At 36.7% G+C, this 23,169-nt stretch overlaps 1 protein-coding gene and 1 long non-coding RNA gene across 3 annotated transcripts in view; one reads left to right on the forward strand and one right to left on the reverse strand.

The window, feature by feature from the left end:
* Positions 1–22,688, forward strand: part of LOC118501104 — a 77,057-nt gene extending 54,369 nt beyond the window's left edge. Inside the window, exons 2-3 of the long non-coding RNA XR_004903691.1 lie at positions 12,270–12,331; positions 21,806–22,688. This is a non-coding gene — a long non-coding RNA (uncharacterized LOC118501104). The remainder of the gene's footprint in view (positions 1–12,269; positions 12,332–21,805) is intronic.
* On the reverse strand, positions 11,340–18,074 carry TMEM17 (transmembrane protein 17). Of its 2 annotated transcripts, XM_028516318.2 has the most exons (4): positions 17,537–18,068; positions 13,774–13,877; positions 13,504–13,617; positions 11,340–12,495 (listed from the first exon to the last, which is right to left on the reverse strand). In XM_028516318.2, the coding sequence occupies exons 1-4, from the start codon at positions 17,634–17,636 to the stop codon at positions 12,217–12,219; spliced, it is 597 nt and encodes a 198-aa protein (XP_028372119.1). In that variant the 5' UTR covers positions 17,637–18,068; the 3' UTR covers positions 11,340–12,216. The 2 variants fall into 2 exon arrangements, with proteins under 2 accessions (XP_028372119.1, XP_035883932.1); XM_036028039.1 differs by lacking the exon at positions 13,504–13,617 and having other exon boundaries at positions 17,537–18,074.
* Positions 22,689–23,169: the final 481 nt, after the last annotated feature.

The raw sequence follows: 23,169 nt of genomic DNA on the forward strand, positions 1-23,169 counted from the left end.
CCTACCTCACCCTTAACTGTTTTAAAAGAAGTTTAAAAAGCAAAACAAAACAAAAACTTTCCATCAAAATATTACTAGGTAAGCATGTTATACATGAGTACCACAGCCTTTAAATCTACAAAATCTAGAATCAGTGAGTTCCTTTTGTTTCTCCAGGGCCAAATGTTGATTCCAAAAAATATTTAATTCTGATATTAAAAAACTTTATAAATGCCAAGGTGTAATCACTGAGGAAGGTCTGGCCATTTCTCATATTTTAAAGATAACAAATTAGAAACACTAAGTTTTAGACTCACAGGATTCAAAAAGTTATGAATTTGTAGAAAAATTTTCTTAGTTTTTAATTTAATAGCCAGACCCTTTACTAAGAGAAACAGAAAAGTATGTGGGTACCTTAACTGGCACAGACCCACCAATGGTTCAAATTCCCTCTCTCTGAACCATTTTCTGACCACCCCATGTGGATGAATATTTTTCTGTACTGTCAGTGTCTGTGTGAGCTCTCAGTTTGCACTTCATTAATTTGCATTTGCAGGAATTTTGCTTTATAAAATGTAGGTTTTGGTTTTTTCTAAGAGAGGAGGGAGAAGGAAGAGTGTGTGCATGCCAAGCTGTTTTTAAAGTCCCACTGCTTTCGGCTCTTACATGGCTCACGTTCTAGACCCCTTGGCTGTTTGCAATGGGACAGATTCCCATCCAGTGGGGCCTGGAGTTCCCCTCACTGAGCACTCCTCTATTATTCTCTCCTGTGCCCCAAATTTTCAAAGGTATATACGTCTCTTGAGCACTATCCTAGAGGCCCTGTGCCTTTCAAGCAATAGGATCTCAGTCTCTAAAACTAAATGGTGTGGTAAAGCCTTGGAATCACACATACCTCACTCTGAACCCCAGTTCTGCCAATAGCAAGCAAGCTATGTGATCTTGGTTAATTTATTAGAGCTCTCTGATACTCAATTTTTGTCATTTGCAAAATGGAAAATGATATTATTCCCATACAATTATTATATTAATATACTATAATAACAACACAATTATTATAATTCCTTGGAGGAGAAAATAAGATAGCTCATGAAAAGTACTTAGCTTTTCATAAGGACCTACCTCAAAAATGACAATCCTTCAAATTAGTATTGTGCCAAAGGGTTTCCCTATTTAAAAGAGATTAATCAAATACACATCTCTTTTTCTACTGATCAACTCAGATCAACCTGAAATGACAGAGGTCAACACTCGGAGCAGGTAATATTCTGCCCAAAAGGAAAAACTGCAGATTTTTTAGTTTGCACGCTCATCTTTTTTTATAGGTAAATATATTCCATTAAAACAAAAACAATGAAAATAACTTGTTGATCCTTTTTTACTACTTCTCTTGACTCCTGGATGTCTGAGGGTTCAAGGCTGAGAAATAGCATCATTGATCCTGCTTTGGCTTCTAGGCTGGACAGATCTAAATCAACCCAAATACTCCTTCAGAGCACGTGTTTGGGAGAGGGAGCACCGCGAGTAGTGGAAACACAAAGTCTTTAGAGCTCACCAGGCTTAGGGTTCCATTCTGTTTACTGCTGGGTAACACTGGAAGAGTTCCTTAACTTTTCCCAAGTCTCAGTTTCAGTATCTATAAAATAGGAGTAACTACAAGAATTACTCATTTGAGGATCAAGTGAGGTATTGATAAAGTCCTAATGCAACATTTGTCTACGTAGTACATGTTCAATTAAGTGGTGGCTGTTGGTTGTATTTGTTTTTGGAGTCCAGGCAAATTTAAAAGTTTACTCTCGGTGTAAGAGCAGCAGTAGTTTTTAAAATTAGGATTATTTTTTATGCCACAAAGATTTAGATATGAGTAAATGTGGCATTTCTACCTTTTAGGGGATAATTATTAAAGAAACTACTGTATAAAAACAGGAGAGAGGAGCTCTGAGTTCTAACATGACTTGCTATTTCATTCGTCTGTGCATTCAGTCAACATTATTAAATGCCTACAAAGTGCCAAGCATGATGATAGGCATTGGAGATACAGTGAATAAGACCTGGTCCTTGTCATCAAGATGCATTGACTGTAGGGGAGACAGATATTCAAGCTTTGACCTCAACAGGCAAGACTTGTGTTCCATCCATTTCTGTGCATTGTCCTTTATGGTTCACTTACCTTCTACCTAGTAGGGATCCCATGGTTCATTCCTTCTGCCATTCTTTTGACAATACCTGAAAATCACCATACCATTGTTTTTTTTCCACTGTGTTTGCCCCATATACTCCTAACTTTGGGTTAACTTAACCATCTACCTTGAGTCCAAGGGTACCCAGAAAGCTATAGGAAATGACCCAATGCTAGGTTAGAAAAGCTACATACATCCATGGTGTCTACCCCCAGCTAAGCTCTCAATACCACTCAATGAGTCTTTGCCTGGCTTTGGTAACTCCTCATACCATTCTCCACATCCTAGGATCTGGTCTTGTCTACCCCTTCAGCCTCATCTGTCTACTTTTTTCTCTCAGCTTATCCTGGGGCATTACACACACTGTTTGGAATTCCCTACACACATCATGAAATTTCTGGCCTCCCTGCTTTGCTCACGGCATTCCCCTGGTCATGGGGAGAGGGAACCCTGGTCAGCACAGATTCAAGTCGTCAGTTCTTTGGTAGACACATTTCTGGAGTAGAGAGAAGTTATTATATGTAGATAGCATGAACACCCACTTTTTTTGACCTCATGACTTCCAAGCAACTATAATGATTATAATTTGGCTTTTAAAATAAATTCCCGCCCTGGCTGGCGTAGCTCAGTGGATTGAGTGCGGGCTGTGAACCAAAGCATCACAGGTTCAATTCCCAGTCAGGGCACATGCCTGGGTTGCAGGCCACGGCCCCCAGCAACCGCACATTGATGTTTCTCTCTCTCTCTTTCTCCCTCCCTTCCCTCTCTAAAAATAAATAAGTAAAATATTTTTAAAAATAATAATAAAAATAAATTCCCTACCAGAAGAGTATATACTGGCAGTTTTATTTTGCATTATAAATTAATAAATTTGTACCCTGTTTTGCATATCAGTCTTTGAAAAGTTTAGTTACCATGGGCACTTCTTTTGAATCTGTTTAGTTATGGATACACTAACAAAATTGAGTTTCTCTGTGGAAAAGTCCAGGACTAAACTGCTAGGCCCACACAGAACAATACCAAAGTGACTAGCTGGCCTCCTGAGACAATTTCTCTGTCTCACTTCCCTATAACAGCAATGACTTCTAAAGACTTCTACAACCCCAACATCATCACTGCTTTAAGAGAAAGGGGGGTTGGGACTTGGATGCAACCCATTAGAGTGGAAATGTCCCTAATGGATATATATTAGCTTGTTCTAAACATCCTTGTAAGAGTATTCAATTTCCTTCTTTTGAAGCGTTGCTTTATAAGCAACCTTTGTGGTTGTAACTTGATCTCCCAAATGGGAGGGCAAGCCTGTGCCTGTGCCCAGTGTGCAGGGTACTCAGACCACATACAGCTCCTGTTCTACACAGTAAGTCCCTTATCAGTTTAGATGAAAGTCATCAAAATATCTGCCTACTTAAGCCTAAGAGTCAAGTTTTTGGGTCCAAAAAGAACAAAGTGAGATTAAAGACTGAGAAGGGATTATGTGACCCAGAAATTTTAGAATATAAAATAATAAGAATATTTACCATTTGTAAATGTTTATTTTGCTATGCTTATCTTATTTAATTCTTGCAAAAGCCCTGTTAGCACCCATTTTAAAGTTGAAGAAATTAAGGATTAGGTAAATTATATAACTTGACCAAGCTGATAAATGGAACAAGTATTTGGACATTAGCCTAAATCCATGCTCTTTTCTCAGTCACTGTGCCACACTGACTCCCCTTAACTAATTCAATTCATTTATTTATTCCCCCCGTATTTACTGAGTACTTACAATGTGTTAAGCTTTGGAAATGCAAGGATGAATAAGGATACTTTCATGGAGACCATACAATTTGACAGGAGTCTAACATACAAAAATACATACAAAAAATTCTTTTAGGTGCTATCATAAAGTACAAGCAGCAGAGATTAAAAAAAAGTATACAAAAGTTAACCTGGAAGCAGGTTGGGGGACAATGGGAAGTTTCCATAGAGGATATGACGGTTTAGGCAGGCATTCAAAGGTAGACGGAATTTTACCATGTGGATAAGATCACTTGTGACAGAGACCAGTGAAGAGGGGAAAAACCCAGAAAGGTGCGCTGGAGGAGCCGCAGATGAAGGATTAGAGGGGTGACAAAATAAGGCCAGAGAGATGGGAGGAGGCCTTGTGTGCCACGCTACAGAGTTTGGGTGTTAAGTTGCAGGAGATGGAGAATCTTGTGGAATTTCAAGGAGAATAGTGACATGGTTAGGTCGATTTTGTTTTCGGCATCTCAATAAGTACAACTGTGGGGAAGGTACCTTAAAGTTGGGTACAACATAGAAGAGTACAGTGAGTTCGCTACTCTCCACGATCCCATCATTACACATCTATTAACAGACGCTTGTTCTCTCCTAAGACCACCCAGGTATTTTCCCTTGAGGAATAGCACACAATGAGCTCCTTAATTGTGTACGAGTGGACTGATTTTTTGAAAAGTGTATGTTGGACGATGAGTGTATGTGTGTGTGTGAAACGTATTTGTGCCTAGAACTTCAGCCTGTTATGAGATTCTTTTGTAATATGATTGTATTATTTATCATATTGGCTCTCACTCTTTGCTTTCTACCATTTTCAAATATGGCAATAATGTTTTCTAATTCTGTGTAAATGTAGATATATCATTCATTCCTATAGCATAAAGTTCAAACTCTTTATCATAATATATCATATAAAAGACTGATATCTTGAAACCAGTCTTTCCAACTCATCTCAAGCCCTTCTCTACACACCTCAAATTTTATCATATCAAACTACTCTCAGTTTTGTTCAGGCCTTGTATTTTCAAATGTCTATACCTTAGCCCATGTCGTTCAGCTGTCTGAAAGACTATCCTGCCCCCTAGACAGAACTCCTCACTTATCTTCATATTTTACATAACTCTATTAAAGTATTATCATAAGACATTACGTTCAACCTTGGCTGGAGGTGCAGGGACTCAATTCTATTTATCTTTTTGTCCTGGAGTATCAAAGCATAGTGGATGGCATATTGTTGGAGATAACGAAGTCAAGTTTATTTTGCAGAACAAAATCTTAGCATACTGAAAATATAAAGCATGAACATATCCTTTGCCACTCTGCTTTGTAAGTGACTGAACAATCAACAGTTAATGCTTTCCAGCCTTCCTTAGTAAGGGTTTACTAACCACAGGGAGCTCTAGTTTTTAGAACAGCAACAAACAAACAAACAACCCCCCCAAACAAAAATATTCTTACTAGACCTTTTTTTTCCTTTTCTTATTTTCTAGGAAAGCTATCGAAACAAAGTCCTAAACTTCCACAGTCTCTAGTGATCATTTTAGTAGTTCTAGGCACCAATGAATTAAGAATTTATAAAATAAAAATTAAATGTGCACATCAAATGTTTAAATTTGAATTTTGAATATAAACATCAAATATTTGTCTCTTTTGTGCTACAATATTTAGGGTCTCCAATCTGTTTTCAATTGGAATATAAATAACTCAATCCGGAACTAAAAACATTTAAAGATGAATTGATAATCCCAATTTCGTATCAGCCTTTCCTATCAGCCCAATATAGTGCTATTAGAGTTCTGAAAAATTAAAAGACAAGACCATTCATGGTTTACTATTGTTTTTAAAAGCCTACATTTTTAATGAAGCTGAGTACTGAACACTTAGGTCTGTGGAACAATGATAGACAAATAGCTATGTGTATGTTGTGATCTTAATGTATCCTGATAGGTTAAAAAGTCCTTCCCAGACAAGAGTGTTGTTGTGGAACGTGTTTAGATGGAGCACATAGACAAGATAAATTTCAAGTGTCTTTGCTTTTTCATAAAATATGTATATGTTCTTGCTATCCTCTAGTATCTTGTTTTGAAGAGTTCTATACTTTCTTGACTTTGGTTAAAACAATTATACACTGATACCTAGACTCATTTTCAGGAAGACATGAATCTACATTAGCACCAAGATAAATGTAAATGTTGCAATTAAGCCTGTATTTAAACACATTTTTCTAGGGCCTGAATGTTTTTAAATGCTTAAACACTAGGTGGGAGAGGGGGAGATTTTTAGAATGATTCTTATAATTAACTGTTAATTTTGTATATTTCTTGAATTAAATTCCCCAAATTAAGTCTTTTAAAACTAGAATAAAGGTGTGTGTGTGTGTGTGTGTGTGTGTGTGTATACATTCATAACAAATTAGTATTAATTGCACTTACGAAATATAGCATTTAGTGCTTCTGATAAACCTTTTCTAGAACTAAAACCTAACATTTTATATTGCAACAAATGTACAGGGTAAACTATTCTGCTTGTCTCATTGTTTTCTGCCTCCATGCCTATTTTGCTATGCAAAAGCTTTATGTCAATTTACTTTTTGAGCCGTTTAAGACCAAACCAAATTATTCCTTCAGCACATTTTAAACAATCCCTTAAAGACCTCTTTTTCTTGGCTATGTTTCCAATCTTGGCTTATCACTATAATATTTCATGCTCCATGCTTCTGAAAAAATTCAATATTCAAGAACAAAGTAATCCAGAGCTTTACTTCATTTCAGTCTTTTTATGTCCCGGGGCTGTCCCAACTCAATGACCCAGTTTTTATTGTGTCACATCTCGGTTGTCTGTTGCTGACTGTGACCAGCTTGCCTAATCCTTTTCCTGCCTTTTATCAGTTTTCCTTTAATTCAAAAATCCCTCTCTCTCTCTCTCTCTCTCTTTATTCTTTATACTTCTCTTTTTGCAGCTTTTAGATTTTCTTTTTCCCCTCCTTGGGAGACTCAGTGTTCCTGTGGTAGCTACTCAGAAACACGAATATGAATGGGTAACTGAGGTCCAAAAGTCTGGTTTTGTCAAAAATTTTATTATCCTATCTTTAGAATTGTGGGTGGTGAATGGCAGAAAGTGGATATTATAATTTGGCAATATGCATCAAGGGTTCTTAAAAATGTTTATACCCTATGATCTAGCAATTTTACCAGCTTATTAAATAAAAATAATCATCTAAGATATGGAAAAAGTCATGTGTATGAGATATTCATTGTAATGTTGTATATAAAAGCAAAAGAAAAAACAACACAAATACCCAACAACAGGAGAGAAGTTAAATAACTGTCTACTTGATGGACTATTGTGCAGTCATTTAAGATGATGGTTGTGTGACTATGTAGAAAGATGGGTAAATATTTATAATGTTCTCAGAAAAGCAGGGTACAAAATTATAAGTGCCAATGATGGTCACAGCTATGTTTTTAAAAAGCATTTATGAATTGAAAATTGCAGGGCAACATGACATTTGCTAATAGTTTTTATTTCAGGGTGCTGGAACTATACATGATTTTTTCTTTACTCTTAAAATCTTGATTCAATTTATTTTAAAGTTTAAGTTTTTAAAAAAGATTGTCTTTACTGATGCAAATTAAGAGTGATTTAGGTAGGTTATGTCAACTAAAATTTATAAGACTATGTCAGCCCTGGCTAGTGTGGCTCAGTGGGTTGAGTGCCAGCCTACGAACCAAAGGGTCATCAGTACGATTCCCAGTCAGGGGCCAGGTCCCCAGTACGGGGCACTCGAGAGGCAACTACACATTGATGTTTCACTGCCTCTATTTCTCCCTCCCTTCCCCTTTCTCTAAAAATAAAAAAATAAAATCTTTTTAAAAAAAGTCTATTTCAGACAGAGTAAGTGTAAATAACCTAACAACTTAAGGGCGGGGGAGTGTACAATAAGACAATCAGGTTGTCATTTTGTTTACCATTGTGTATAATCCCCAAAAGAATGAATTAAGAAAAACCTTCTGTTACCTGTTTTAAGTGTAAAGTAAAATTAATTTTTGAAACTTTAATATGTTCTACTTAAGTTTATTTTACTGCCATGGACTATATCCAGGCCAGCTTGTTCCCTCTGAAGTTACTACATCAAGTTCTTCCTCTAGTCCAACCCTTTGAATCCAGTTCCCACACTGTCTTCAGAGAGGTCTTCCTTAAATGTAAATGGTTGTGATATTTCACTGTTGAAACCATTGAGGGATTCAGAATATTAAACGCTTTAGTGTCGTTTATTAGCTCCTCCCAAGCTTTTCTACCTTATTCTATGCCTTTTTCTCCTGCACCCTTCCCACCAGATTTACCAAACTATGTGAAACAGTACTCACACTCCCTATTATTCCTGTTTCCTACTATTGAAATTAATACTTAGTACCCACTCCTTCTCCAAATCTCAAGTGTTACTTTGTTTAGGAAGTCTTCCCAGATTCCTCAAACTTTGTTTGTCCCTTCTCTGTAATCCTACAGTGCCCCCATCACACAGTGCTTTCAATAATTTGTTTATCTGCCTTTTTCACCAGACAGTAAACTTTTGTTATGGTGTGGACAGGCAAGTTTCAGTGAGTGTGTATGTGTTTGTTTACCTATATGAAATTTATTGGGGTGACATTGACTAATAAGATCATATAGGTTTCAAGTGTACGTTTCTATGATATATGATCTGTATATTGCATTTCATGCCCACCACTCAAAGTCACATCATCTTTCGTCGTCATATATTTGGCTCCTTTTACCCTCGACTATCCTCCCACCCCCTTCCTTCTGGTAACCACCACACTGTTGTCTGTGTCTATGAGTTTGTTTTATATCCCACATATGAGTGAAATCATATTCTTAGTTTTTTCTGACTGGTTTATATTTCTCGGAATAATATTCTCAAGGTCTATTCATGTTATCGCAAATGGCAGTATTTCATTTTTTCTTATGGCTGAGTACTGTTCCATTGTATCTATGTATCATATCGGAGGACAGTTTGGTTGTCTCCATGTTTTGACCACCGTGAATGATGCTGCAATGAACACAGGGGTGTATGTGTTTAACTGCACCTCCATCCCCCATGTCCCTCCCTGTGCAGGACCCTGACAAGACTAGTGAATGCTAGGTGATGAAGAGGAAGGGTCAATGTGCTAATCCTCAACACTTAAGAGCTGGGAACAAAGAGGGGGGATATGCTGGAAGCCAAGGACTGTTATCTGTCAGGTACTTATCAGGTAGAAACTCATTCAATGCACCTCACTGACGAAGTCAGATGTTACTACTTGTCTTAACGTTATCTCACAAATATTTTACCTTCCACATGGGAACACATCTTATTCATCTATGAAAGCTCCACTCTTCCTTGCACATACTAGGTAGGCATTCAAACACTTATTGATTAAAATCCAAGTTTTAAAAATCATTCTGATTTACAGAAATGTACATCTACCTTGTCTGTGATGAGAAAGACTCTGCAAGAAAAAATGTGAAACACAAAGTATTTGTAAAGTTCAACATCCTAATAAGAAATGTTCAGAACAGTGTTATGAATACCTGGAGAGAGAGGTGTAATAGAATTAAGGATAAAAAAACTTATTCAAATAAAATAAAAATAAGGACTACTTAAATCCCAAATGTGCTGACATGTAAATATCTTCTCTAGTTCAATTTTTCATGTGCTTACATAGGGAACCAATAGAAAATAATGGTTTAATTTAACAAAAAAGTCATGGTTTTACTGTTTAGATGAAAAACAAATGACTGTCATTTTCTCAATTGACTTTCTTGGTTTCTTTTCCACCCATATTATATCTGCATTGTAAGGAATATTGTTATTTCAGAAAAAAAATTTTAGAAGATTTTAATAAGTCAAATTTCATTTCCCAAAATTTTTAGTATTTAATATTTTTAAATTATATTTTATATTATAAAATATCATGTTTTAGCTATTAATATTTTAGCTATTTTAGCCATTAATCTTTTAATCCTAAATTAAAGTTTACATGTGTCAGAGTCTCCCCTATTTAAAACAAAACTCTGGACACAATTGTTAAATAAGCAAGTCTCAGTCATCCTCCTAATTCATCTGCTATGTAGATTTAGTGTCTTATTTTACATTTTCTGACAGAATCACCCATCTATTCCCATCCAGAAACAAATTTGAGAACTTTCAGCACAGAATTCTATTTAGAATTTCAAATTATTGGAGTATACCTGTGACTAGTTTGGTATGAGGGAAAGGTTAATTAGCCAGTGCATAAGGTGAACTGTGTAATAGTTCAAAGATTTGTAATAATAAAAAGCAGGAATAAAATTAGCATAAGTAATTTGGTTAGGTGTAATTAAGAGTGGGAAGTGAAAACATTTAAAAAAATTAAGCAATGTAAGAATAAATAAAGCAAAACATAGAAATCCTAAGATGAACATAAATTACAGAGAAGGGAAATTGGAAAGAACAATTTTTTAAAGTAGATACAACTGTTTCTCAGTAAAATACCTTATTTATAAAGCCACTTTTTCCTATAGTAAAGAAGTATTACTTTTATCCCTCTTTATCTGAAGTTTTGCTTGCTGCAGTTTCAGTTACTCATGGTCAACCATGGACTGAGAATATTCAATGGAAAATTCCAAAAATAAAAAATTTCTAAGTTTTAAGTTGTGTCCCATTCTGAATAACGTGATGAAACCTCATGCTGTCCTGCTCTGTCCTGCCTTGGATGGGAATCACCCCTTTGTCCAGTGTCTCTGTGTGGTAGGTGCTACCCGCCCATTGGTCATCAGATCAACTTTCATAATATTGCAGTGTCTGTGTTCAAGTAGCCCTTTTTTACTTAGTGATGGCCCCAGAGTACAAGAACAGTGATGCTGACAGTTAAGATACGCTGAAGAGAAGCCATGAAGTGCCTGCCTTCTTTAAGTGAAAAGGTACATACAGTACAAGAAGGCATTTTGAGAGAAATTATACTCATATAACTTTTATTACAGTACATTGTTATAATTGCTCTATTTTGTTATTAGTTATTGTTGCTAATCTCTTTCTGTGCCTAATTTATAAGTTAAATTTTATCATAGGTACATATGTATAGGAAAAAATGTCTATATGGTGTTCAGTACTATCTGAGGTTTCAGGCATACACTGGGGGTCTTAGAACATATGCCTTGCAAATAAGGGGGGGGCTACTGCATATCCCTTAAGACAAGCCTATAATCACTGTAATACAATGTTTAGATACATCCAAGCAATTTTGCTCTTACCAGGATTTCCTTAAGTCGGTTTTTCCTAGTAGCAAGGGAACATGCTTATTTATGATCCTGAGAATAGCCCCTTTGGTCACCTTAGCTCTCACTATGGTTTAACAGGCACCTGTTAATTTGGTTAACAGACTCAAATCAAGCCTCATATGAATTTATTGGGCATGAAGCAGTTCTTTAGTGAATAATGATGTAGCAGATGAAATCACAAGGATTAGTGTACTTAGTTCAGTGTCCACTACACATTGATATAAGGCTCTCTACGACATATTTCTTCTATCCCTTGCAACTGTGTAATAAAAATAAGCCCACAACCAAAAAGAACCACATAAGACAAGAATGATTTGTTACAAATACTTTAATATAAATATTTTATAATTTATTGTAAAGACATGTTGCACACCACTACCACTATAAATACTGAACATGGTTGTATGAAAGTTACAATTTTGTGATAAAAATATTTCCTAAATACCATGATAATCCACTTGTTTTCTTCTTAACCTCAGGATAACAGCTGAGCTAGGGTTATAATTTAACCCTAGCAGACGTGAAAATGCGGTGTCTTGGTTTACAAATATAGTCTAGTACACCACAATATTGATAAGCATTTCCATGTGCTTCAGATGTACTGCCAAGACATGGAAAGCTAACACGTTTAAAAGAAATATACACATTTCTAACTAGAAATGTTATAGATGCTAACTAGAGATATTACAGGAAAGCTGATAAATTGAAACCACCAACACAGAATTCTACACACCTGAGAGAGACAACAACAACCAAAAATTAAGATATTTGGCATCAGGTGGGAGACATCTAGGCTTTAGGGTTGACTTACTGCTTTCGTGTATTGTACAGTCTGTCTTCACCCTCAACCGTGGCATTTCATTGCCAGAGAGTTCACAGTTCCAAATACTTGCTTTGTCCTTTTTCTCATGCTAGATCTCTGATGTTTTCCTAGCTCTTGCAGTTCTAGAATGACCTTTCAGATGTGTCACTAAACAGCACTGGGTCAAATCTCTTCTATACAGGATCTCATTGTTCTCATGCCTCCTCTGTTTGCAGAGAGCCTGTCAAAGTCCTGGAGGTGGAAACGAGTTGCCAACTGATTTACCATTTTCCTCAAGGTAAGAAATGCTGAAACAACTTGGAAAGTAAGGAACATAGTGAAGATGATGTGCACTGCTTTTTCCAAGGGCAGATTCATTAGGCCTTCATTAAAGAGCAAGAAAAGAATCAAAGGCAACTGCAATAGAAGGCTCAAAAGCCAAAAGCCAGCCAACTCAGGAACCTGAAATGATACATATTGAGAATATTCAGATCAGTGAAAACAAACAAACTCAGTGAAAACAAACGTCTGTTTGTTTATAACAGACAAGCAAATACTCAGGCACTACCATGAACCTGTCTTGTGATCTCTGAAATTGAAAAGGAGTGTAGTAACATAACATGGTCCTTGTCCTCGGAGAACTTACAGTCTACATTAGAAAACTAACTTATATGACATAGTAACCTAACTTAGTGAATAAGTAAATGTACCACTTAGAAATAATAGACTTCTACAAGAACTAAGACAGGAGAGTGATTAGGGTAAGGTGAAAGAATTCGGGATGTAGGCTTTTAAAGTTAGGTAGAAAGAGGAAGAGGCAAGGAAGTAATTAAGCAAAGATGTGGGATGAGCATGACTGGGAATCAACAAGTCAGCCTGGAATGGATACTTACTTTAGGAAAAAGCAAGAAATACAGTGAGACAGGCTGGGTGGGGCCTAATTATGAAGGGCCTAGGAAACCTTAGGAATCTTTAGGCATTATTCCTAAGCCCCAGTAACTAACTGTACATACTTAGGCAGCATGATGATTCAGAAAACATGTGCCCAGCACAGAAAATGAGCTGCTTATTTTCCCCCATTTTCTTACTCAGGATCCAAATAAACATGTTTAATTGACCAAGCTATTTTCAAGACTGGTGAGAAGAGAAAAAATGATTAACTCTCAAGTGCTTACTATGTTAGGTACTTTATATAAATTATTTCATGTAGTCCCAACAAAACTGTGAACTATTTTCCCCATTTTATTTATTTATTTTATTTCCCCCATTTTACCTATAAAGAAACCAACCAATCTCATCTGTTTGCTGACGAGATTAAGCAAACAGACCACAGTGATGAAAGAGGTAACGTTGGAGCCAGGCTTTAACTGCAGGCCTTTGCTCCTTCCACCACAGCTCACTGCCCTTTCCTTGCTGTGAAAACCTTATTGCATTTGTGTGTAGTATGAAAAGAAGGAAAGAGGAGCCTACCTTTTCCTGTAGGTTACCCATGTAGCCCAGATACAACCTGATAGCTTCAATTAAGGTTATTAGGATGATAACAGTGACCACAATGAATTTGTAGTAATCAGGCAAAATTGGATACTAAAAAATAAAAAAATAAATGTTTGTAAAATCTCACACATAGTAATATTGGCCTGAGATTAAAAAGAAATTAAGAATTTAAATTTTATTGACAATACAACAATGCCAAGGATATGCAGAAGAGATCTTAACAGAAGTATTAATGTATAGACTTACCTTCATTTGAAGCATCATAATGCTGCTCACCCACCAAAGTGGGAAAAAGTAAGCATTAAAATAAAGTGACATCTGCAATGCCAAACTGGAAACCATTTCATTGTCTACAACAGAGATAGAGAGAAAAGGGACAAACTCTTATGCCTGGTCCATGTCTATAAAGCCTTTAGTTCCTTAGAATAACTATCATATTGGCTCAACAAAACTCCATATTTTAAGTCTCTTTATAATCATTGCCAGTGAAAGGAAATGTTCACTATCATACTACTTAGTTCATATATTGGCTACTTGCGGGTATATTTCACATTTTTTAATTATTTTAGCATTTTGCCATTACTGTCTGTTGGCTTTTTGGCATACTACTGGTTTAGATTAAAAGTAGAATATCAATATAAATCCCATCAAGACACAATAATTGCTATTACCACCTTTGTAGAGTTCTATGTAAAGAGCCCATAAAATGAACACATAAAATACATGAGAACTACTTTCTCACATATAAACTAATATACAAAAAAGAATCTCCCCAAATTATAATTATATATATACCCCTTTTCAGCATACCCTAATCCCACCCACTCATTAATATCCAATTTAATGCCACTTTTTCCATAAATTTCTTCTTGATTGTACTCCCCCACTCCAGTAGAAATCTCTTTCTCTTGTAGGTACTTATCACTCTAATCTGTGTGTAAGAAGTGTTAGTAAAGAACCTTTTTCCCTTGCTCAAGACACAGTCTGCTGCAGAGAAGAGATCATGAGCTTTGGAGTCCAGGTAAACCTGGAATTCCCCAACCTTCCCTGTGACTCTGCATGCTGGACCTGAGATGAGTTATTTAACCTCTTTGACCTTCAATTTCTTCATCTGTAAAATGGTAACATCAAAGTGATCTCACAGATTGCCAGTAAGGATTAGAGATAATATATTTCACCCTAGCACCATGCCTGGCGCTTAGGAGGCATTGCATAACAAATATATGTCTTCTTTCCTTTTCTTTCACTTACAAATAGCCTCAATATACACACCACATTCTATCCAAATTTGAGACCCTCATAGAACCTAGTATCTTGCTTTAACATCATAAATATCAAATACACATAAGCAGAATGAATTAATGAAAACAGACTCGTCATTTGTGATACATGAATTTCATTTATCTAAGATTGAGTGTATAATGTTTTGCTTTTACGTAATGAAGAAGGGTCCTAAAATAAGAATTTAATTTTTAAATTAAGTCCTACATTTGCATCCTAAATGTTACTAAATTCTAACAGGAGCAGATACATATTTAGAAATCAATTGCTCTTACTGTAAGAATTTACAAAGGCTCTAAAATAAATTTCTCTTTCTTTCTTTCTTTCTTTCTTTCTTTCTTTCTTTCTTTCTTTCTTTCTTTCTTTCTTTCTATTTTTAGAGAGATGGGGAATCGAGGGAGAAAGAGAGGGAGTGAAACATCAATGTATGGTTGCCTCTAGAACACCTCATACTGGGGATATGGCCTGCAACCCAGGCATGTGCCCTGACTGGGAATCAAACCGGCAATGCTTTGGCTCACAGGCCTGCGCTCAATCCACTAAGCTACACCCAGCCAGGGCTAAAATAAATTTCTTAAAAATAGATTTTTTCTTTTTTCCCCACAACTTATATCTGTCATTTAATAATTTTAAAATAAAAGGAATAATCATGACCTCATAGCAGGTTTCCTTTAGCTCCAAGAATATGCCTGATTATGACATACTTTTTAAAATCATAATTATGATATATGGTACTTTGCTTGCACCTGTTTATTAAATTACCACTGATGAAGGAATGAAGTCTTTTTTAAAAAGATTTTATTTATTTATTTTTAGACAGAAGAGAATGGTGGGACAGAAGAAGAGAAACATCAATGTGTGGTTGCCTCTTTTGTGACCCCCACCAGGGACTGGGCTGGCAACCCAGGAATGGGCACAGATTAGGAATTGAACCAGGGGCCCTTTGGTTCACAAGCCAGCACCCAATCCACTGAGCCGCACCAGCCAGGGTAGATCTCAACATCTGTCAAATCTGAAGGCAACTAACTCACCATCCTAGGATTTTTTTCATAATAATAGTACAATTCTTGGTCAGCTGTGGAGATGGTAATGATATATATTTGTAATTACAGTACAAATAATCAAATCTACATCAGATCCACAAAGAAACTGTGGAAAATAATGATAAATTAGTTAGGCTGAAAATTTTAACACCTTTGGAGCAGAAAATAGTCAAATTTTGCAAAGAAGTTTTTCTGTTAAAAAATTTGTACAATAACATCTTAAGAGTTATGCTATATCTGTATTTCAGCAGATCAAACTGATAATCATGCAATTGAAAATCTAATTAATATGTAAATGAACCTTTGAAAGCACAGGCATGAATTTACTAAATTTTGCAAAAGTATAAGTTGAGTTCTGTAAATCAAATTTAAATTAAAACATTTATAATCTAAATCAGGGGTAGGCAAACTACCAGCCAGCAGCCTGATTTTGTATAGCAAGTGAGCTAAAAGTGTTTTTTCACGTTTTTAAATGATTGGGGGAAAATAATCGAAGAATAATGTTTTTTTTGACACTGAAAATCACATGAAATTTAAATTTTAGTATCCACAAATAAAGTTTTTTGGAACACTGCCCTGTCTTCCCAGTTATCACTATCTATAGGGACCAGAGATTTACAGCCTATAAAATCTAAAATATTTACTATTGAGCCCTTATAGAAAATGTCTGCTGACCCCTGACACCTTGCCCCATCAGATTCTAGAGCTTGTTAAGCCTTAGCTTTAGATATGAGAAAAGTAAAAACCTAGTTTTTCACATTATGTTTTTCTCTGTACATCCTGAATCATGAAGAGGCCTAAATTTGCGGTGGAGGGGGGCAGGCAAATAATCAAGTTGGAAAAATGCAACTATAGAAACTGACTTCACTTTTCTCTGACCCTTTTAAGAATACCTAAACCAAGAAAGAGGAAACGATTTCTATTTCCAGCAGAGTTCAGTGATAAAACTGTATGGATTTGGTTGACAGCACGTTCTCTGTCATGATTTAACAAAGGGAAACTGTTTTAGAGGAAACCGCGGTATTCCTTGTCGTCAGGTTCCTTGTAGCAGCAGCATCGTGGCATTTTGCTACTAGGTTTAGTGAAGAGGTGTATATAGGGGAGGGTAAGGAGAAGCAGGAAGGGGGAGTGTTTTACTGAAGGCGATGCTGGTGTGGCCACTTTCACTCTGGACTGAATAGTGGTTTAAAATGATTCACTTCAAAAAAAAAACCTCTTTCCATCTCTTCTGCCAAAATACCGCCTGTGGTGGAATGTACTTGTTCTGCTAGGAAAAGAGAAAAGGAAAACATATTTTATCGGGGTGGCTGTGAGGGATGAGAAGGAGTGATTTCCTCCCTCTAGGCTAGAAAAACCGCCGAAGCCTCTGCAGAGGAAAAGCAACGCCTGCCTTCGCAGAGGGCGCTGGATTAGACGCGTGCTGTGAAAGCGGCTTTTATAGTTTTTATATAATTTTTGAGGACGGCCAGAGCCACCTCAGCTGCCCTACTTGCAATTCACGGGCCAGGCCTCAACACGATCAACCATCAGGGGCTACATTCGTCCCATCCTCAGCTCTCGGTGTGGCCTCTCCTCCATTGCGCTTCCCGCACTGCAGTCAACCAGCTGAAGGCGAAACTGCCATTTTAGGTCCTGGCAAAATCCGCTGCTCCAAACCCTCGCCAGGCCGTGGGCGGGCCACTCACCGGGACCTTCATTGTACTCGGGGCCCGTCCTGTTTGAGTCCCCAAAGACTGTCCGGCTGAAGTTTCCCAGCCGCAGGCGGACCGGATCCGGCAGCTCCATGCCCGGGTTTCGGTACGTCTCACGGCTTGGTGCCTTGTTCCCACAGCAACGTGGGGCGCTAGGGGCCCAGGCGCAGGCAGCCCCACAGCCCGACCGAGGCACGGGTTTGAGGCGCGAGTTGTGAGTCTGGGCGGTGCCTGCAAGGTAGGGATGTGAGGAAAGCCAGCTCCTGCTGAGCGCGGCAGCCCGGTGCGATACGGCAGATTCCTTAGTCCTGTTGTAAGCCTTCCAGTACCTTAAAAACAAGTAGAAATAATAATAAGTGACCTGGGTTTGGATTCTGATACGAGGAGTCCTCACACTTTGCCAGTGGAATGCAACCTTTCTGGAAGGAAGTAGAGAACGAATGTAGAGCGTGAAGAATGTTCACGACCCTGTAGCTCCTATTCTAGGACTTCATACGTCTAGTATATAATATTCCTAATCATATTCCTAGAAAAGTATGTATACATACACACATGCACACGACATACATTTCATGGAATACACTGCAGCAGCTTTAAAAACATTTCAATGAATATTTGATAAGAATTTCAAGTAAAAATAAAAACCAGAAGTAAAAATTAATAGAAATGAACCTAATTTGGTAAAATGTGTATGTATAAATATGTGGGGAGCACAGAGAGGGGAGGAGGTAACACCATCACTTGCTTCAAAAGACTAGAAGGAAATCACTCAAAATGTTAATAGTTATTTCTGGATTGTGCGTTTTAGGTGATTTAAATTTTTCAAAACATTTCTGCCTTTCTCGGCTTCTTCTGAAATAAGATGTATTTAAAAAAAGAATAAATATAATGCACTTTCAGTTCATGGTTGGGAATGCACGTATGAGAAGGGCTGAGAAGTTACACTGTGGCAGGTCAGTACCCCTAATGTTGTTCAATGGTCAATGGTACATACAGAAAAGGGCACACAGTTTACGTGTTTAACCAGCAGATCAAGAAATGGAGCCTTACCAGAGCACATCCAGAAGCTCCGGCTTCCTATTTTCTAAGTCACAGAACCTCACTTCTAACTGACTTTTCCTGACCTCTAATAGCATAGTTTTGCCTATTTTTATGATATATATAAAAGTAAATATACAATAAGTGCTTTTCAAAAAAAAATCTAGCTCTTAAATAATGAAAATTGTTTTTATGAAATTCCTTCATACTGTTGAGTGTACAATCTTTTTCCTTGCTGTTTTTGACCATAACACAATAAGTTTATCCATTCCACTGTTGATGATCATCTGTATTTTCTCATTTGGAGCTATTATGAATAGTGCCACTTTTGGTAAAAATATGCCTCTTGGTAAACACTTCCATGCACTTGTGTTGAGTTTATTCTTAAGAAGGGACTTGCTGGCTTATGAGATATGATCCAACCATTTTCCAAAATGGTTGTGCCGATTTCTACTGCTTCCAGAAATGTGTGAGCATTGCTGTTGTTTCAGATCCAGCAATGTATGAACATTGCTGTTCCAAATCTTTCACCAACACTTCCTGTTTCCAACTTTCCATCCACTCTGATTTGTGTGTGGTGAACAATATTTTTACAACCAAAAGAAAAAACACATATTTATATAAATCAAAAGGAAATTATGGGAGAAAATAGCAACAAGGCTAGGATTTCAAAATAATTCAACTAATGTTTATTTTATTCCCACTTTTTCTGACATTGTAATAGGCTAATTAGGGATATAGTCCTCCCCATCAAGAATCTGAGCCCAATGAGAGAGTAAGAGACATGGAAACAAATAAGTACAATACACATTAATAAATACACACGTGGATGAGGAAGCTGTTAATTCTGGTTGGAGATGTTAGGGAAAATCTAATTTCTATTTCTCTTTAAGATGGAGCTCAAGCCTCAGTATCTCCAAAAAGCCTTCCAGGACCTCCCTGAAGATGGCTTAAGTGCCCTCTTCTGTGTTTCTCAAAGCATCTTCCTCTGTGTTACTTTGGTCACAGTGCTAGTCATGCTGTGCTATAATTGTTTATTTGTGTCTGTTTTCTTCCTAGTTCACAAGCTCTTTGAGGTCAGGGATGGGCTTTCAACTTTATATCCTGAATACTAGCACAGTGCTTGACCTAGAGTGGGAACTGGATTGAATAAATAAAGGGAATGAAAGGTCTAAAGACCACTCCTGTATCTTCCCTTATCTGGTACAGCAACTTAGCTAGCCCTGACACAAGGTTCACTCTATAGCATGAAGAATTGATATATTAAAACACAGTGAATTATAGCAATCAAAAAAATTTTTAAACTTGGCAAAAAATCCATTTTTGTCTATTCAAATAACCAAGATTGTTATAAAAGGCCCAATGAATCAGGAAGCCTCATGCTCCACTGACTGATTTATAATTTGAACAATCTCATTGAGGAAAGCAATTGGCAATATGTACAAATTACCTAAAAAACATTCCCACTTCTAATGTAATAATCCAAATTTTAAAGCTCTTTCTTTGGGAAAATAATCATAAAACTAAAGGTTTATACATCAAGATATTACTTCTAACATTATTGATACTAGTTTTAAAAAATAAATAAATGGTGGAGGGAGCATTTGATGTGCTCAACCACAGGGCCTAATTAAGCAGATTTGATATTCGTGTTGAGATGTTGGGCTATAGTGGAAAGGATGCCCTTAGAAGCAGAGAGAGCAGGGTTCAAATCCCCTAACATTCTCACTTCACCACCTCTAAGAGCTGTGTGATTGATTACAGGCCTTTGTTTTGTAAAGTGAGAATGATAACTTACTGTTATGGTTGATGTGAAGTTTATGTCATTAAATGAGGCTTTTTATAAGTGATAGCTATCATTGACACATCTATTAAAATGATGTTTGTGAAGAAGAAATACAGAGGAAGTGAAATCATGCCAGCATTTAATTTTCTGAATTTAACTGTAACTGTGAGGCAATACCTCTATTGCTTTTCCAGTAAAGACAGAGAATGTGATTAGCCATGTTAACCAAATTTATCAAAAGCCTGAGTGAATTCTTTTAAAGATATTTTCCTAGCATTGAAAAAAGAAGTGAAAATTGTAATTATTTCATCAAAATCCAGGAGGAAAAAATTGACAAAATTATGGGTATTTTTCCTTTTAATTTTATTATTCAAGTTTCCTATAATAAGTATGCCTGTCATAGTTCAGAAGAAATATTAAAAATAGAGGAACAAGCAATGATCATGCAAAAATATATTAGAGTTTCAGAAGGAAAAAATTGTGGTTTGGAAAGAATCCTATCATTACTGATCCAAAGGCTACAAAAAACATTCCACATATTGTTAGTTGATGCTTACAATACTTGTAGGCAGCAATTACATTGGTTAAATACTGAAGGATGGAGAAGGGAATCCACTTTTATGGAATCAGCAGTCTAGTACAGTTTGGGATTCCCATCTTCTAGACCTGTTACTCCAAATGTAAAGAGAGAAGGATAGAGTCTCTGTTCTTAAACTCATGGGAATCATTCACAGCAAGATTAGTAAATAACCCTGTAAAGTTATTCTTTGTAAAAATATAAATTCTGTTCTCCTTCCTGGAAGGAAATTAATCTTTCTTTCTTTCTTTATTTTTAGGGAGGGAAGGGAGGGAGAAAGAGAGAGAGAGAAACATCGATGTGCGGTTGCTGGGGGTCATGGCCTACAACCCAGGCATGTACCCTGACTGGGAATGGAACCTGCGACACTTTGGTTCGCAGTAGCCCGCGCTCAATCCACTGAGCTATGCCAGACAGGTAATCTTTCTTTTATTGACTATAAAAAATATTTTCCTGCCCCCAAATATTAATACATTATACCCTCTTATTTGTTTTGGATTGTGGTTCTGTGCTTTTAACAAACAGTATACATTATCTTCAATAGTATATTGTACATTGCTTAGTTGTATTCAGTTTGACCCCAATTACATCAAAGTTATTAGAGTAGAAATATTGTAGATGGACAATTTGGTATTAAAATGAAAGGTATACACATAGGTAAAGAGTTCAAGTAAACTTGAATTATTATATTTAAGTAGATGAATAATACAACTCTCTAAATTTTCTTGAAGGTAAATATGCTTTGAAAAATAGAAAATCATTGCAATGGTTCCTGCATCCCATTCCCTTTCCCACTTTACACTTTATTTTTTGTTAATACAAAATTGTTCTTTTCTTTTTTTTCCCAACACACGCTGTGAAGATTAACAGAAGTTCCAGGTGGTTGGAAACAAGTGTAACTGGAAGTCAACTGGTGTGTCCTGGACCCTGGCTAAGCTACAAAGCTGTGCACAAAAGGTGGTGAGTTTACATATTATAAGTTCTAGAACCACCTATAGTTAGGCCCATCTACTATGAAGTATCAATACAGTAGTTCCCGCTGCACCTCCCACCCCACCCTGCCTTTATCCATGGTTTCACTTTCTGCAGGTTCAGTTACTCAGGTCAACCTTGGTCCAAAAATAGTACTTGCACATCCAACTATGGACACCATCATGACTTGATGATCCAGGTTAACCAAAGCAGATGATCCTCCTTCTGATGGATCATCAGAATGTCAATAGTAGCCTAAAGTTACATCACAATGCCTATGTCACTCACTTCACTCCATCTCATCACATAGACATTGTATCATCTAATGTCCTTATAAGAAGGGTAAGTATAATGCAATAAGATATTTGGGAGAGAAACCACATTCACATAACTTTTATTACAGTATATTGTTATAATGTTCTACCTTATTATTCTTTATTGTTGTTAATCTTTTATTGTGCCTAATATATAAATTAAACTTTGTCATAGGTACATATGTATATGAAAAAGCATAGTATACATAAAGTTTGGTACTGTCTGCATTTTGAGGTGTCCACGGGAGTTCTTAAAACATATTCCCCATGGGTAAAGGGGGACTACTATACAGAGAAACAGCCCTACCACTAAACATTCCCCAAACCACTCCATCCCTACTCCTTGAAGCAGAAGGAAAGGGTGAATAGAAAGGTTAGCTTTCTGTGAAGTAGAATGTTCATTAGGATATCCTAATCTTTCCTTTTACCCATCCTCACTGTCATACCTTATGGACAAGATTGAGAAATTTTCACTAAATGTGAGTATAATCAATGAATTATAAACTTATTGAGTATACCCATAGGATATTAATTAATAAATTGCTTCAGCCTAGAGGTAGGTTGTTTTTGTTATTTTTGCTTTTGTCTTTGCTTTTATTGTTTATTTTTCATTGTATTTTTTCTATTACCGTTTATCTTCCCTATATCCTCTTCCACTTCCACCCACTCCCCTCCCTGCCTCAATCACCGCAATCTTTTCTGTGTCCATGAATTCTTTTTCTCTTTTGCTTGATCCCTCCACCCTCTGCCAGAGCTGTCAGCCTGCCCTCTATCTATGAGTCTGTCTCTAGTTTGCTTGTTAGTTCAGTTTGTTCATTATATTCCACATATGAGTGAAATCATATGGTACTTGTTTTTCTCCAACAGGCTTATTTCACTTAGCTTAATGTTCTCCAGGTCCATCCATGCTGTCACAAAGGGTAATATTTTTCCTTTTTAT

Source organism: Phyllostomus discolor, chromosome 6 (assembly GCF_004126475.2).
Source record: "Phyllostomus discolor isolate MPI-MPIP mPhyDis1 chromosome 6, mPhyDis1.pri.v3, whole genome shotgun sequence".
Taxonomy (NCBI): domain Eukaryota; kingdom Metazoa; phylum Chordata; class Mammalia; order Chiroptera; family Phyllostomidae; genus Phyllostomus; species Phyllostomus discolor.